Source organism: Macaca nemestrina, chromosome 6 (assembly GCF_043159975.1).
Source record: "Macaca nemestrina isolate mMacNem1 chromosome 6, mMacNem.hap1, whole genome shotgun sequence".
NCBI classification, from domain to species: Eukaryota; Metazoa; Chordata; class Mammalia; order Primates; family Cercopithecidae; genus Macaca; species Macaca nemestrina.
Window position 1 is genome coordinate 115,584,189 of NC_092130.1, and position 17,540 is coordinate 115,601,728.

General features: G+C 39.1%; 1 protein-coding gene across 9 annotated transcripts in view; it reads left to right on the plus strand.

Moving 5' to 3' along the window:
* Window positions 1-17,540, plus strand: part of LOC105499433 (phosphodiesterase 4D) — a 1,582,997-nt gene that overhangs the window by 635,078 nt on the left and 930,379 nt on the right. For 2 of the 9 annotated variants that reach the window (XM_071097862.1, XM_011771981.3), the window contains exon 1: window positions 6,035-6,489. The exons of the other annotated variants lie outside the window; for them this stretch is intronic. In XM_071097862.1, coding sequence (XP_070953963.1) covers window positions 6,035-6,489 — 455 coding nt within the window. Of the gene's footprint in view, window positions 1-6,034; window positions 6,490-17,540 lie in introns of those variants that run through there. 9 annotated transcript variants of the gene reach the window in all.

The window sequence follows — 17,540 nt, forward strand, 5'->3', positions numbered from 1 at the left end:
TAAGTGCTCTATAAATATTGGTTAAATGACTGAATTAATGTTGAGACAATCAGGTGAACAGGTGTTTTCTATGTAGAGTTAGAGTCACACGGGCTATTCTCAACATTGGCAGAGGACTAGCACAGTTCTTTAGTCTTCACTGAAAGACTCATCCTGATCATTATAAGGTTAAAATGTGAAGAAAAAAATCATATTGTTGCAAGAACTAAATCAAATAATGTATGGAAAATGTTTGCCAGAATCAGAATATCCAATATTAATTGTTCAATAAATGCAATAAAATTTATTCCATCTGAATCAATCCTTACCCCTTCCTTTCCTGTAACAGTGGAAATGTTGGTTTTTTTCTTTTTTTTTTTTTTTTGAGACGGAGTCTCGCTCTGTCGCCCAGGCTGGAGTGCAGTGGCGCAATCTCGGCTCACTGCAAGCTCCGCCTCCCGGGTTCACGCCATTCTCCTGCCTCAGCCTCCCGAGTAGCTGGGACTACAGGCGCCAGCCCCTGCGCCCGGCTAATTTTTTCTATTTTTAGTAGAGACGGGGTTTCACCATGGTCTCGATCTCCTGACCTTGTGATCCGCCCACCTCGGCCTCCCAAAGTGCTGGGATTACAGGCGTGAGCCACCGCGCCCGGCCGTTGGTTTTTTTCTAGTTTGGGCAAATGCTTCCATCTGTGCCCTGCAGTTCAATGCCCCCCAACCCCATCTTCTCAGGGACAACATATTGTTATTTTCCTTCCTTCTGTCATATCCGTTATTTCTCCCTCTCTTTGCATCCTACTCATCAACTTTAAAACCTGCTCCACCCAGAAGGGGGTCCTTTTGATAATGTATACAAAGTCACTACATTGCCTTTAGGGGACACGGAATAAGAAGTAATTCTTTATCAGGCTTCTGCTTATTGCTCAGCTGTCCTCACAGGTTTATAGAATTATTTGCCATTTTCTGAATGTCCGATGCCCCATAATATCCCTCATCTCTAAGTTATTGTCTGCGCCAATCTCTACCCAGAATGCCTTTACTCCTTCATCTCCCCAAGACATACACACATTCGTGGTCACACATATGTATTCACACATACTGATAGTAGTTAATTTCACTGTGCACTTGAGGTCTTGGCCTCAGATTAGATGCCATTCTCTCTTTAGTGAGGACTCGCTGAACCCTGAGAGTTGGATGTTCTTCCTGTGTTTTCAAAGCAGACAGTAGCAGACACTACATCTCTGCATCATTGTATCTATTCCCCCCATCTTCCCAAATTGTAGTTGCTTATTCATTTATTTCCTCTGCAAGACACAAAATTCCTTGAGGATAGTAATTTTTTGTGCATGTTTGTGAAGGCAGTATCAAAGTCGTCCTGAGAATTAGCACACAGTAGGTAAGCAATATTTTTGCCTTGAGCTGACAAGTGGAATGGTGTCATTAGAAAGCTACAAAATTAATTCTGTGATACTGAGCCTCTAACTAGTTGGAGATTAGTGTGCTGCTAAATTTGCATTAGTGTGCTAGTCAAAGACAAGTATTCAAGTACAACATTTCTTAGTTTCATATTAATTGCATATTTCTGTTTATTTCATATTACACAAAAATTACTGAAAAGCAGCCTAATATACTACATTGGAAACAATATGATAGAACTTTAATACTAGTAATTATAGTGGCAATACTGACACTATTTTCTTGTATATGTAAAGGTTTTGACAAATTTAAGAGCGTTTCATATATTTCAAGGAAATACCCAAAAAGCCTGTTTCTACTCAACATTAAAGACCTAAGTGAAATCTGAGACTTTCAATGCCTTTTGGATATGTAATTAGACAGGAGTTTAGCCTTTTGTAACACATCTAATGATGAAAATTTCCAATTTTAAGCTGACTGTTGGGCATCAAAATGGCCATCTTTACAAATGAAGTAGCACTCATGTGCTCAAGTATACATAGAATGTATGCAAAGTGAATGTCTCCTTTAAATCTTCCTCCCATTGACTTGAGCAATGAGAACACATGGACACAGGGAGGGGAACATCACACACTGGGGCCTGTTGGGGGGAGGGGGGCTGGGGGAGGGATAGCATTAGGAGAAATACCTAATGTAAATGACGAGTTGATGGGTGCATCAAACCAACATGACACATGTATACCTATGTAACAAACCTGCATGTTGAGCACATGTACCCCAAAACTTAACGTATAATTAAAAAAAAAAAAAGTGAAAACAAATCTTCCTCCCATTACCAAGATAGAAATGGACCCTTAGTTACTGCCACTTGCCATCTCAATCTATGTTCTGGATAGAAATGGTGCTTGCTCTCTGCTAGCTGTTAATTGACATCACTTCTGCCAGAACTCTCCATCATTATTGACAAGAATGTTCTCCCTTGTTAATTGCCCAGAAGCACATTGAGTGATTGATTGTAACTTTTGGACAGATTTGAAATGCATTTGCAGAAAAGGGTGGGGGTGGTAATGACATAACGCATGGTAATGACACCAACTAACTGCTTATTTAAGTTTGTTCAGGAAAAATATACTGATCATTTACCTGATTTTTACCTTTTATATAGATGTGCAAATGGTAAGTAGTGATAGCTTTTAAGGATGCCCCATATTAACCCAATGCTGCACAAAATCTCTCTCAGACTATGCCCATAAAACTCCAAAATCTATAGTCAACTAGTGGGAAAAATGAATAATTTATTTAATGTATAAGCAGGGAAAACCAATGGGTAGATGGAATATTTTACATTTTTGTTGATTTAATTATAAGTAGGAAATACCTAGATTAATGAGAAGAGTTTTTAAATGGAAGGCTGGGAATGCTCAGTATTCAACGGTGTAAGATTTTCTTTTAGCATAGAGGCAACTAGAGTAACAGATTAAGTGCATATTTTCATGAGAACTTTGCTTACAAGCTGGATTTCCCTAGAAGTATTTGAGACACAAGGGCGAGTCAACTAATAGTATCTACAGTGTTTTTGCAACCATATAATGAGAGAGTAAGTCTGGATCAGTAGTTACTGATGTATGAAATCACCTGAAGAGTTTTTAAAATGCCAATGCCTGGATCCTCCCCTAGAAATACTGATTTTATTTGTCTAGGCAGGGTAATGATGATCAAACTTTACTCTGAAGCAACATCTTCTCACAAACTTGGTAAAAGTATAAAGCCTCAAGCCCTATCCTGCTTCAAGCAGCCTGGGTCTTTGTTTGCTGGATTACCTCTCCTGGTGATTCTGATAACATCAAAGTTTGGAATCACTGCTCTGGGTTCAACATCAGACATTTTTTTCAAGCTCCCCCAGGTGATATTCCCTGGGTGCAGCCAAGGTTGGGAACTACTGATTAAAGAGATATTTAGGATTCTTCCCAGTCTGGCAGGAATAATAAAAATTGCTACCTTTATTAAACATTCATTGCATATAAGGCATTGTGCTAAGTATTATTTCATTAAATAATTGCAAAATTCAGTGAAGCAGGTAATGTTAGTACTACTTTGCATATGAGAGACAGGGAGGGTAAATAATTTAGCTAAAATAACATGGGTAGGAAATGGTAGATTGGAACTCCAGCTGTAACCTCAAAGATCACACAAGAAACTATTACTATCAATAATCTTTTGGAATTATAAGATAAATTAAAAACTCTACAAGTTGGAAACATATTAAATTATTTTCTTCTATTTTAAAATGTTCCTGACTTGCAATTACATAGTAAAAACAAAACAAAGAATTTTTAAAAGTCAATGGAAAATATAGAAAAAATAAAGCATTCATGAGTTAAAAGGAAGGAGTAAATTGGTAGTGAAAATCAGGTTAGATTTTAATTATTCCAATTTAATCTGGAAAAAAATTATAAGTTACTTGTGTTAGTATATGAGAAATTAGAATAAGAGTTTCAGATAGAGGTATTTTGCCACAGTTATATTGAGGGGAAAGGTAGCAAGCATTTCAGGGGAAAGAAGAAATTTGTATACTTCTTTAAAATGGTTTCGGATGTTAATAATGCAATGAATTAAAAGAAAAAAGTCAGTCTATACGCAGAACACTTCCATTTCTCTCCTTTTGTGTTTGGGAAAATACTGACTTAGTGCCCTCCTAGGCATGGAAAATACTTTGACCACTGCCACCAGTCACACTTGTATCTGCAAAGGGGCAAAAAGAGTGCCTTTATAAAGTATGGTTTAGTCCTGTACAGTGGGGAGTGGTGCTTAGGAGACTGCCTTGTTTCTCTTAAGACACAACCTTTCTCAGATTTGGTGTGTAGTCTGCATATGAGCAGAGGGCTCATATTAAACTGATGGAGGAAAGGTATATTTCCAACCATAAATAAATAGCATGAAGAGATGATGGGGGCCTTCTCCTGCCACTTGCACATTTCACGGACTGTTCTTGCTGATAAGCAAAGTGAGCACTTATTTTCATTGGCATTATTTTCCCAGTGGCACCTAGACTATGTGGAGAGTGTTGAATTTTCAGCAGTCTAGAGAGTTGGAGACATGGTTCCTGATTCTGTTACTCTAGCATCCATTACATGATATGCATGAAATGTACCTATGAAATTATGTTAAGACTGAGTGCGTGGGAAGAATAGAATAATTACACAGCCAACAAGTTGTTGTGAGTCCTAAATATATTATCGTTCAAATAATGGATGGTACTGTGGTAACTTTCACAAAGAAAAATTCTAGAATTATTTTAACAGTAAGCAAATTGCATTTGATCTTTAATGTGGTAAAATTAAAAAGGTACAGGGAAAAAAGTGTCTACATATTGCTCTGAAATCCTCTTGGCTTCTTAAAAACATTTGACACTGCAGGAAAATGCTAATTAAAGGAAGACAAAAGTTGAATTTGGATTGTAGTGCCTCATAGGACTCGAATTTCTGTGAATATTGATACAACATGTTTTTAAAACACTTTGGTAATAGAGCTGTGTTCTGCTGGAAGTGGCAGAAAGGCAAATTGCAAGTAGGCAATGAAGGTAGAGACTACCAAAGATAATCAGAGGTTTGTAATTGAAAAGGTGCCTCAACCTTAACTCTGGCCAGCGGGCTCAGCCATGGCTCTGCAACTAAGGACGACTCGCCTTGATTTCCAGCGAGGACCACTCTCGGGGCCAGGTTGGAGGAAGATCTTCAAGAGGAAACACTGGGCATTCTCCCTGCTATGGGAAAGATCCACACAATGTTTTATCCTATGTCAGGGAAAGAGACTGAATTAATCTTACTATTGGATCTTCACCCAGATCCAAATTTTCAGCGACGCGCATAGACAATATTCCAGGCAACTTTGCCAGGTCACATTCCTTATCTTTGGAAGCGCCAGCATGGGGCTTATCGTCAACAAGCTCTGAGAACCAGCCAGGAATCGCCAAACTCCATTTCTCGAAGAGCACTGAGGCAAGCGGAGGTGAAGAGGAAGCCTCGGGGCAGTGAGGAGCAGTGTGGGGGAGGGAGGCGCGGGCACGACGAGGGGAAGGATCCGGAGGACAGGTCTGACTTCTGACTGGCTGGAGTGGTTTTGGAGAAAGTCACAGCTCCGGCGTGCCAGCCTGGAGCTGTCCAACTTTTCAGCAGCTCTGGGATCAGGGTTCCGGTGCCTTGGACCGGGGAGGCGGCTACCACTGCCGCCGCCGCTGCTGCTGCTGCTTCTGCAGCTCGAGTTGCTGAGAATCCCTGCTCTCGCTGCCGGCGCCCAAAGAAAGGAAGGGAAGAAGAAAGGGAGGAAGAAAGACCAACCTCTGGCGAAACCGGGCACCGCGCACCCTAGTCTTGGCGACTTGGGGAGCCCGGGAGCGCGTCTCTGCCATAGCCTCGGTGGAAGGAGCCCTGCCACGTTCTGTGACCCCTCCCGCTGGCAGGGCCCCCTCTCGGTAGCCCTGAGGCTCTGGCGCCTTCAAGTGAGAAGCTGAGCACCAGCCTCTGCTGGGCTGCAGAAGCGGCGGCGGCGGCGGCGGCGGCGGCAGCAGCAGCATCAGGAAGGCGCTCGGGCCAGGGCGGTGAACCCGGGCTGGGCAGCAGGGAGCGGAGCCGCGAGTCAGGATGGAGGCAGAGGGCAGCAGCGCGCCGGCCCGGGCGGGCAGCGGAGAGGGCAGCGACAGCGCCGGCGGGTCCACGCTAAAAGCCCCCAAGCATCTCTGGAGGCACGAGCAGCACCATCAGTACCCGCTCCGGCAGCCCCAGTTCCGCCTCCTGCATCCCCATCACCACCTGCCCCCGCCGCCGCCACCCTCGCCCCAGCCCCAGCCCCAGTGTCCGCTACAGCCGCCGCCACCGCCCCCCCTGCCGCCGCCCCCGCCGCCAACCGGGGCTGCCCGCGGCCGCTACGCCTCGAGCGGGGCCACCGGCCGCGTCCGGCATCGCGGCTACTCGGACACCGAGCGCTACCTGTACTGTCGCGCCATGGACCGCACCTCCTACGCGGTGGAAACCGGCCACCGGCCCGGCCTGAAGAAATCGAGGATGTCCTGGCCCTCCTCGTTCCAGGGACTCAGGCGGTGAGTGGAGAGCGCCCCCTCCCCCATTCAAGCAAAGGGTCACCTCCCCTCTTCTCAAATACTCCATCTAAGTCGGCTTATCACCACCAATTCTAGACCCAGGGTCAAATGCTAGTCTGGAAATTGGGGGAGGACAAACAGGGGTGTGCCTATCCTTTACTGAGAGTATTCTATTCAGGTGTGTGTAAGGGACCCTCCAAAAGTACTGCATAAATGTTAAGTGGGGCCGTGTGTGTGTGTGTGTGTGTGTGTGTGTGTGTGTGTGCGCGCGCGCGCGTGTGTGTTGTGCGCGCGCTTCCCAGTTTTCTGTGCCGCGCACCAGCCCTCTCCCCACCCACTTCCATACCACCCTGGCTAGTGAGACTAAACAGGCAAAATCAGTTTGCTCTGTGTGGAGAAGAGAAGGTGAAGGTTTTGCGGGATTTGACCGGCGAAAGCATCCAGTCATCTGTCCACTCACCCCATTGGGAGGAGGGTCGGTGGGGCTGCTCTGACTAGGGAGGAGTGGGGAGTTTGAAAGGCTGGTCCCAGGATTGCAGCTAAAAGCCTGAGAACAACTCGCGTTTCTCTTCGTCATGTGGAGAAGTAAATTGAACAGCAAAAGGGGAGAACAAACACGTGGGTGACTTGGAGAGTTTGGAGCAAAATGTTCAGCAATCCTTGAGAGAAAGAAAGGGGTGAGGGAGGGAAGAAAGGAGCGAGGACGCTGTGGGAGTTACATTGTATCGGTGTGTGTGAGCTTGAGTGTAGGGAGACTGTGTGTGTTATCAGTCGTCTCTGCAAAATCCCAGGAAGAAAGCGCCTTGTTTTAGCAGCAGGCAAGACGTAGAGATTTGATTATAGTGATTTCCCCTTAACGTAAGTGCTCCGGAAGACAGGGCAGGGAAGCCACCTGTCAACCGGGAGTTTTAATAGAAGTTGACCATTGCTTCTCCGAGGAAATGAGTAGCGTAAAGGACCAATTACAGCCGTTCTGAGGAGTCAGCTCCAGATTCTTAACTCAGGCATAGAGGTGGATGTGGGGCCCATGTTTAGTCCCTTTCCTGATAACCCAGAGACAGCTCCTTTCTTCCCTGTCCCAGGCCCTCCACGCCGTGAATCCCCTCCCCTACACAGGCACAGGAAAACGATTTCAGGAGCTGCTGATCCTTGACACATCTAATAGTAAAGTAGAGGGGTCGTCATCTAACCTTAAATGTGGACAGGCATCGATGTACTGCACCTCCAAGCCACAAGTCTGGACACAAAGTTTGGCAGTTATAAATTGTAAATCAGGTCTGGGTATGGAAACAGGAAAATCTAGGGCTGAGATTGTTTGTCCAACTCTGATTGACAGTAGGTTGGACTGATCAGAAAATCATAATGGTGTTCAAATTTTTGTTTATCTGAGGTTGTGTGTGTGTGTGTGTGAGCATGTCTCTCTGTTGTATACACTATGTACAAGGGAATCCAACCAAACTATCATAAATCTGATGTGTACACATCATTTCAGCTTGCATATATGCTTTTAGCCCTTTGCCTGCTCACACCCTTAGGTACCCTTGTTGGAGATGTTCTTGTACCTGTTGGATGGGAAGAATAAGAATTGTAGTTAATAACCTCAATTCAGATCAATTTAAACTCTGACAATTGGTGTAGACTGCAGACTTTCATAAATTAATATGAAAGTTTCATTTTTCAGCCAAGACTGCTAAGACCCTTTGTTTGAAGAGGTGGATGTCCTTCTCTCTCCCCTTTGGTTGAGCGCTACACTATGTAGGATCCCGATGATAGAATGAAGGCAAGCATGATACTTTGTATATTTTACCTATTAATAGAAAAATACTGTGTGATGATGAGCCCTTAATAAACATTAAATAAGAACAAGAGTTCTAGCTTGATCTGTGCGCTGATTGATTTTGTAGAGTTTCTTAATTGACTTCATTTTTAAATAAAATAGGGTATGCCTGAGAGAGTGGAAGAAAGAAAAATATGCTAGTTGGAATAGAGGTATTGCATCATTGATTTGAATTTATTTTTTGCTATGCTCTCTACATTGATTAATCATTCTATTTGAAATTTTTTAGTTGAATGGTTCACAGGCAAACTAAGATGTATAATATTTATATGTAGCTGCCACTGTGGCTAACCTGATATATCATTGTCATTCTATTTAAGGATCCTTAGACTTAAAATCCTTTACAACACTTGCATATTCCCCACATGTTCACACATTGCATGTCATGTTTTTCCTTAATAGAGTTGCTTTTGCAAATAAATGTATCTTTAAGGAGGACACGGATATTAGTTTCATTCTTTAAAAAGAACAGAAACAATACTTTTTGATTTTAAAGGGAACAGCAACAGTGCTTTTAAATTATCAAGAAATTTTACATTTATTAACTTATTTGAATCCTACAACAACACTGAGATGAGATGGTATTATCTCTATTTAATAAACAAGAATGCTGAGCCCCAGAAGATGTGAGCAATTGGTTCAGTATCACATAGACTGTGAGTGCCAAAGCTAAGACTGAAACTCAAGTCTCCTGTCTCATCAAAGGTGGTGAGCCCACCTAAAATAAATGTATGCAGAACCTGGGCCTGTTGACAGCATCAAGAAATATATGAAGCCAATATGAAGTTTATATCGATTGATACTACAGGACATAAAGCCTGAATGAACTAAAAATGAGATATGGTTTAAATCCATTTTTAACAAAATGACAGATACCACAAGCTTCTGAAGGAAGTAATTAGAGATTTTAACTTTAGAAACTCTGGGCAGTATAAACTGGTGTTAATGATCACAATAGAGGCAAACCAGTGTATTTGTTTACTTTGTAAAATGCATATAATAATACTTACGAAATAGCGTTCAGATAAATTAAAGATAGTGAGAACATTTAAGGTCTTTTTCAATAATTTTCTAAAAGCAAACAAGAAAAGGCTGTGTGTGTGTGTGTGTGTGTGTACATGTGCACCACCATCATACCATCATCCAAATGGGGGGTTTAAATAGTCTGTCAAGTTAATGTCTCTGAAAAAGCCTCATGGGTGGATGGATGAATGATTCCCTATGGATTATCAAGAAAGATATATCTTTTAAAAAGCTGTTTCTAGCATGTACTGTAGCACTTCCAGATATTATCTTGGCTGAAATTTCAAGAATTTGTTACAGTTTGTGAAGCAATGGGAAAGAGGAATCTTGGTTTAATGAAAAAGTTTATGTAAGCAGTAAGGAGACAACCCTTAGATATTTTGTGATCAATTCTTTTGAGTCCATGAAAAATTTGGATATGTTAAATACATTTTGTATGTAAAGTGTGTCTGTCAAAAAAGGTAGATTCATGTCTTAATCTCAACATGGAAGAAATTTCAAACAATAAAATTACCAGAGAAATTAGTCTCTAAGTTACCAAGAGAACTAAATGAAATATGAAAAATGTTTAAAACACTCTCTAAAAATGTACACATCAGATTAATTATTTCAACCAATAGTCTTCAAAATGTGACAACTATTTAACTGAACTGATAAGTAATTTTATTGTTTCTTTGACTTTACACAACAAAATATTTTCCTTATCAGTAATGTGTTTTTTGAAATACACAGGAGCTGTGTATTTTCAGTAATATAATACACTAAGGTTGAAAATACAAGCAGCATGGATGATTCCTTGATATTATAAAATATTCTAGATTATAGTGATGCAAATATCCAGAAGGGGACATTTGATTTAGATACCTTATTTGATTCATTTACTTTTATCTATTTATTTATATAATTTTTTAGAGACAGGGTCTCGCTCTGTTACCCAGGTTGGACTACAGTGGCACAATCATAGGTCACTGTAGCCTTGAACACCTGTGCTCAAGTGATCCTCCAGCCTCAGACTCCCAAAATGCTAGGATTAGAGGCATGAACCACCATGCCTGGCCCAGTTTAGGTAGAAGGAAAAGAGCTAAAAACTATAATCACACAAAATATAAATCCTGTGCATATTATATTTACTTGGCATTAGTTTTTTTTTTTTTTTTAAGACAGAGTCTCGCTGTGTCACCCAGGCCGGAGTGTGCAGTGGCACAATCTTGGCTCACTGCAAACTCCACCTCCCAGGTTCAAAGGATTCTCCTGCTTTGGCCTCCCAAGTAGCTGGGACTATAGGCACGAGCCACCATGCCAGACTAATTTTTTGTATTTTTAGTAGAGATGGGGCTTCATCATGTTGGCCAAGCTGGTCTCAAACTCCTGGCCTCAAGATATCCGCTCGCCTCAGCCTCCCAAAGTGCTGGGATACAGATGTAAGCCACTGCGCCTGGCAACATTAGTTTTTTAAATATGTTAACATCATATATTAAATGAAGAAAACATATTATAATATTTAAATAATAAAAGAAATTAGGTTTTCATTTTTCTATGCTAGGTTATAAAAGCTATTTATTGTTTATTGATTTTTCAGGTTATTGGTGTAATTTTTTCTTCATTAAAGGATGGAATGGTAATCTAAGTTCATGATGTAAAATTTAGATTTCAGATTACCAAAATAATTAGTTGAAAAGTTGGCCATTCAGATTGTCTACATCAGTTAATTTGAATTTAGGAAACAGTATCTTTAAAAGAAAACACATTGGAAAACTGACATAAGGTTGACATCTTTAAATTTTAATATGTAAGGACACTAAGGATATTTAAATAGTAAAAAAATGCAAGGAAAATGTATAGTTTTTACATTTCCTACATATTGCCAACACAGTAACACAGTGTTAGACTTTTTAATTTTTTCGAAACTAGTTTGAATCTTTCTTTCTTCATTTGCCTCCAATAGAATATTGTCTTGGTAACTTAATTTAATACTTTATCAGCTAGTGTGTTCTAAGCCTTTGATTAATCAGAAAAACATAATGAATCCATCACCTTCTTACATTTTGATTCTAAAATGATGTACCTTCTGTGTTTCATGGAAATGGGAGGTGGCGGGCAGAAGAGGTAGAAGGGAAAAGATAGGAACAAGTCCCCAAGCAGGAAATGTTCCTAAGTCCTTATTCTAATTGGACCATCTGGGTTCAGTTGCCCACATGTGGAACAGTAGCATGAAAACAGGTAATTGACAACATCAACAAGACACATTTCTCTAAGATTATGGAATGTAGAGAAGAGAAGGGACTGAGGCTTAAACTAACCTAGTCCACCACTGTCCATCTTTTACATTTGAAGAAACATGTGTCCTGAAGGGTTAAATTACTTAAAACAACTAGTTTACTGCCCAAACCATAACTACAAACTATATCCTCCATATCTGCTGACAGTTACCTACATTTTACACGTTGTGGCCATCTTTTAACCATCAGTATCCCCAACTTCCAGGTTATAGCCTTGAACCAAAAGTTTGAAAATTACTTTTAGAAAACATTTGTGAGTAAGTGGAATATTCAAATATTGGCACAAGAGAGATGACTTCAGAAAACAAACATTCTTTCACTTTCCAATTTGGATACATTTACACACACACACACACACATACACACACACACTGATGCCTTGCTTACTAATTTCTATCTCTAAACTTTAATGTGGGTTTGGAGGGATGTCTTGAGAAGAGTCCTTAAAGATCAAATAGGATAATAATCTAAAAAGACTTAATTCTGTTTATGATTTTGCTAATTATTTAAATGTCTGAAGTCTATCATGGACAAACTTATGTCCCTCTCACAGCTTATTATCCATCTACAGGTTTAGAAATATGCAATATGTGAGTCTATAACTTGAATGCTGCTAGTACTGGCTCATAACAGCAATGTTGCTAAGGGATTATACCAAATAGCACTGTATTATATTTCAAAAGATGTTGTGGCTATTTTTACCCTGAGGAACATTTTTCTACGTTTAAAAATAAGAAAACTGATTTTTCTCAGAGAATAAGCCACTTTACCTTATTGTTTAAAACTTATCAGCTAAATTGGTTGGACTGTATATTCACACATACCACCATTGCCCCAAACCTCACCATACCACTTTGGAGATTGAGAACTCTATAAAATTTGCTTTGTCATTTAAATGAGCATTTATAATTATTGCTCTGTCTCAACATGAGGCATCACATTCATCCAGTTGTCTCTGGCCTGTGGCATTCTTAGACTCTTCCTCTCCCCTAACTTTGGATCTCAAAGACCACCAAGATCTTTTGAATCTTCCTCAGAAATAACTCCTGTGTTTTTCCCTTGCCACTTCTCTCGTTCAAGCACTTATCCTCTATTCACTAAACTATCGCAATAGTCTGTAAGTGATCTCTAGCTCCAATCTCTCCTCACTCCGTTTTTTTTTTTTTTTAACACCCCAGGCTACCAATTTCATCATCATCTTCTTCTTCTTCTAAATCTTAAGATAATTTCTCTTTGCCTTCAAGATAAAGTCTAAATTTCTTAGTTTGACTCTTCAGAATGTTAGCCCAGTCGGTCTTTCTTGCAGAAAGTCTAACTTTTATCCCCTTTTGTAAACCCCATGAAATAATCACACTTAAATTCTGGCCATGATCTGAATTCTCTGTGCGTTTTCACACCTCTCTTTCTTGCTGAGGCTGTTTCTTCCTTCTAGGCTTTCCCTATGCCCTACAACACCCCTTCTTTACCTGTTCAGAACACTCATGAATATCTTTTCAAACTCAATTCGTGTTACCCTCTTGCGAATATTCCTACACAAAGAAGGAATATTTTTCTTTTCTTTCTTTCTTCTTCTTTTTTTTTTTTTTTTTTTGAGATGGAGTCTCACACTATCATCCGGGCTGGAGTGGAGTGGCGCGATCTCAGCTCACTGCAAGCTCGCCTCCCGGGTTCGAGCGATTCTCCTGCCTCAGCCTCCCAAGTAGCTGGAACTACAGGCGCCCGCCACCACGCCCGACTAATTTTTTGTATTTTTAGTGGAGACGGGGTTTCACTGTGTTGGCCAGGCTCGTCTGGAATTCTTGACCTCGTGATCCACCCGCCTCAATCTCCCAAAGTGGAAATATTTTTCTTTTCTGGGCTTTCCCATAGTTTTGTGTATTATTTGTACTCTAGCAGTTACCAATTGCAGTTTAATTATTTGTTTTATATATTTCCCCCATTAGGTACATTAGGACCTTGCACAGTGAATGGTTTTATATAGATTTTTAATAAATGATGAGCTTTGAAATGTGGAAATAATAATGAAACCTTGTCTTTTTAGTTTGTGCTCTCTCAGACAGGATATATTTGATTTTCTTAATAATCTCTTTGAAACACACAGAGTTAGTGATTATGTTACCCATTTTATAGATGATGGAAGGGAATATTGAATCTCAGAAAAATAGACACATATTCATGTTCAAAGATAGAACTTGTACTTGAACCAAAAAGGTCTGGTGATCTTTTTTATTGCACTGTGATGAAACAAGAGATACTGTGAGTATATGTTAGTATGAGAAGAAGCAGCCTATAATTTGAGTTAAGATTATGAAGACAGAGTGAAATTATAATATTATGAAGAGAAATAACAGTTTTGATCTAACTTATGAAAAAAACAACATAAGAATGAAAATAACTCTGATGGGATAAAGCCCCCTTTGTAAATTTAGAGAAGTGCCTCTATAGAGTAAATTCTTAACCTTGGGTTATTTGGCTCTACAAGATTCATTACATTTGGAGGTAGGCACACATTTTTGAGAGAATGTTTATCTAGTTCTCAATGAGTCTTTTATCCACAAAATTTAAGGCACCATGTTCTAAAGCTAAGTTATTGGCTGATTCACTAAGGGAAAAATTATGAGAACATACTATACCAGTGGAGTAAGATTATCACTGGGGTGACTGAAAGTAAGCAGTTTGAAATGGGATTTTAGAAAAATGCAACACTTCAGACAGATAAAGTCAGATACATATTTAAAAATAACAATCCCCAGTGGGATTTTAGGGGATTACTTGACTTAAAATTTGGTTTAAATGTAAGAATATTAAAGAATGTTTTGAAAAAATAAAAAGACTGTTTTTCCTTATAAGATAGCAGAACATATTATATAGGCTATTAATTCAAACAGCATGATAATAATTTAGAAATAAACCCATTATTCAACCAAATGTATAAATGGTCAAGAATAAGGCTCATGCATATATTGAAAATTTAGGGTTTAGTAAAGGTAGCATTCCAAATCAGCAAGAAAATGATAAATTATTTAATACAGGTGTTTAATGGTTTATGGAAATAAAAAATGATCCTAACTTCATTCATACTGTAATAAAGAGCACTGAATAAAAAAAAAGATTAAAAACTTAAGAGAAAAACAGATAAAGGCCATGAACAGAAAATTCAAAAAGGAAGAAAAATTTATGACAAATATACATTTGAAAAGTTTTTCTACCTCACGAACAGACAAAGAAATAAAAACTGAAACATCAATGTTATTTAATTTTTTGTCTATCATTTCAGAAAAAGTTGAATAATTTAAAAGAATTTGAAATGGTGTACAGACATAGCCACTTTCGTATGTACATTTTCAGTGACCAATATATCAGGAAATCAGGAAATATAAATCAGGAAAACATTGGTGGGTAATCAAATAATATGTAATATTTTAATGTGCATAGTTTTGTCCCATTAATTCTATGTTTAGAAACTTAGCCTAAGAATATAATTGAATAAGTGAGCAAAGAAGTACTATATTGCAATATTACATATAATAGTATACATCTGGGAACCACCCAAATATCTTTCAGGACAGAAATTGTAAAATAAATGATGATATATCTGTATTGAGAGCTGCATGTATTAAAATTATTGAAATGTAATTTTAAACTCTACAAGTTGTTATGTGGAAAAAGCAATTTAGAGAATAGATGACAGAATATGGTATCATTTACCCATGTGTTTTCATGCATGTTTATATTTACACGTATTTATGTCTGTGTACATGTGTGCTTGTAGTTATGTGTGTAGGTGTATGTGTGGCATGAGTATGTGTGTGTATATATATGTGTGTGTGTGTATATATTTATGTCTATATACATACTATGTATATGTCTATATACATGTAGAGAGAGAGAGAGAGACAGAAACAGTACTATATATATATGTAGAGAGAGAGACACAGAGAGAGAATACATATATATTCTGTCTAGGCAGGAAACACCACCAAACTGTTACAGGTATGTGAAGAGAGGATATTTTGAGAGGTCTTTGATTTTGTTTTGTGTTCTCTTCTCTTACTCAATTTCCTTTAAAATGAGCATGTGTTGTTTTTATAATAAGCAAAAATCATGTATTTTCTCCTTTTGTAAAACAATATTTTCAACTTATTTCATTTAATATATTTCACTTGTATTTCACTTGTTTCTTATCCCCCCAAAAAAGCAAAGGATTGTGTTTCATAAAACAATTTAGTAAAAGATAAACATGAGGACATCAAAGAGAAGAGACAACGGCATGAAAATAGTATGAACTATGAAAGGAAAAATGTATTTCATAAATTCCTGAGTAATTGGATAGAAATGAGTCACAGATTCGTTCTGAGCTTCCTATCAACTAATCCAAGGAAGGGAACACTGTTGGTTTAAGATTCATATATCAGTAAGTTAAAAAATGAGTTGCTTGGTAAAATATATTGCTATTAACTCTGAGAATTAAAAGAAATATTTCTCTGTGGTGTTTTTTAATAAGGATGCTATGTGATATGGTGTTACAGTTTCAACAATTTTTCTATACTTTATAAAGTTTGAAATAGGTATGAATGTTTCTTACAACTATGACTGATTCTTACAAAACTACACATTGATGGCCTGTTGTCTAAGTTCCATTCATTGAAAATCTTATCAGCACTGGAGCCCTAGTTAGCATTCTTAACAGGGCATTCTCTTTAGGACTGAACACTAAGTGTGCACCATTAAAAGAAGCTGCATTCTTCAACTTGGGGAATTCTTCCAGACTCACTCTCCTGTATCCCACATTCAACCTCTTGTTCTCATCCAAATACCCGAATTTGATTTGGATGCTGTATGTATTCTCCGGTCCCTAGGATTAAAAAATAAGGTCTTATTTTAGTTTCTTGCTCAAATATTGCTTTTTGATGTGCTCTGTTCCTGTAATGTAGCCCTCAAGCAAGCCCAACCTAATTCTCAAGTATGGCTCAGAATTCTGGGACACCAGCCCAAATTGGGTCTCCCTTATTTGTGATATAATGGAACCAAAGGAATAAGAGAGGCTGGGCATGGTGGCTCACGCCTGTAATCCCAACATTTTAGGAGGCCAAGACGGGCAGATCACTTCCCAACATTTTGGGAGGCCAAGACAGGCAGATCACTTGAGACCAAGAATTCACGATTAGCCTGGCCAACATAGTGAAACCCTGTCTCTACCAAAAAGTACAAAAATTAGCCAGGCATGGTGGCACATGCCTGTAATCCCAGCTACTCAAGAGGCTGAGTCACGAGAATTGCTTGACCCTGGGAGGCGGCGGTTGCAGTGAGCCAAGATCGTGCCACTGAACTCCATCATGGGCTACAGAGTAAGACTCTGTGTTTTTTATTTAAAAAAAAAAAAAAAAAAAAAAGGAAAGGAGAATTCAGTGTTGGTATTTTTAAATCATTAAAACATAAAGTAAAAGTTTAGACTCTTCTATACACACATTTTTGTTTTACTCCCACTCAATCATTCCCACCACCTGGGTTTTCAGTTGTATTGAGGACCAGGTTCTTGTCTAATGATCAGTAGGCTGGGGTCTCTACTGTCCAGAAATCATGTTGTTACTCGTCATGGCCGTTGCTACTATAGACACTGAAGAAAGATCATCCAACATGGATAAATACCCTGTTCTTATCAGATGTTTGGAAAGTAATAGAGTATAATGATGTCCCTCATGTAGAATATGGTCTAAGAAACCCATACTCATATTAACAACTCAGAAACTGCCATAAATAGCTGAAATATCCAAATAAATCAACAGACCCACAGTTTGTGAGAAACAGAAAGATGTTCAAGGCTTCAATGGGATAGGCCAAACTTTGTGTTGAATTATGTGCTTCTTTATGTCGTGTTTCCTCTGCCTGAAATGCCTTTTCCTCCACACCCA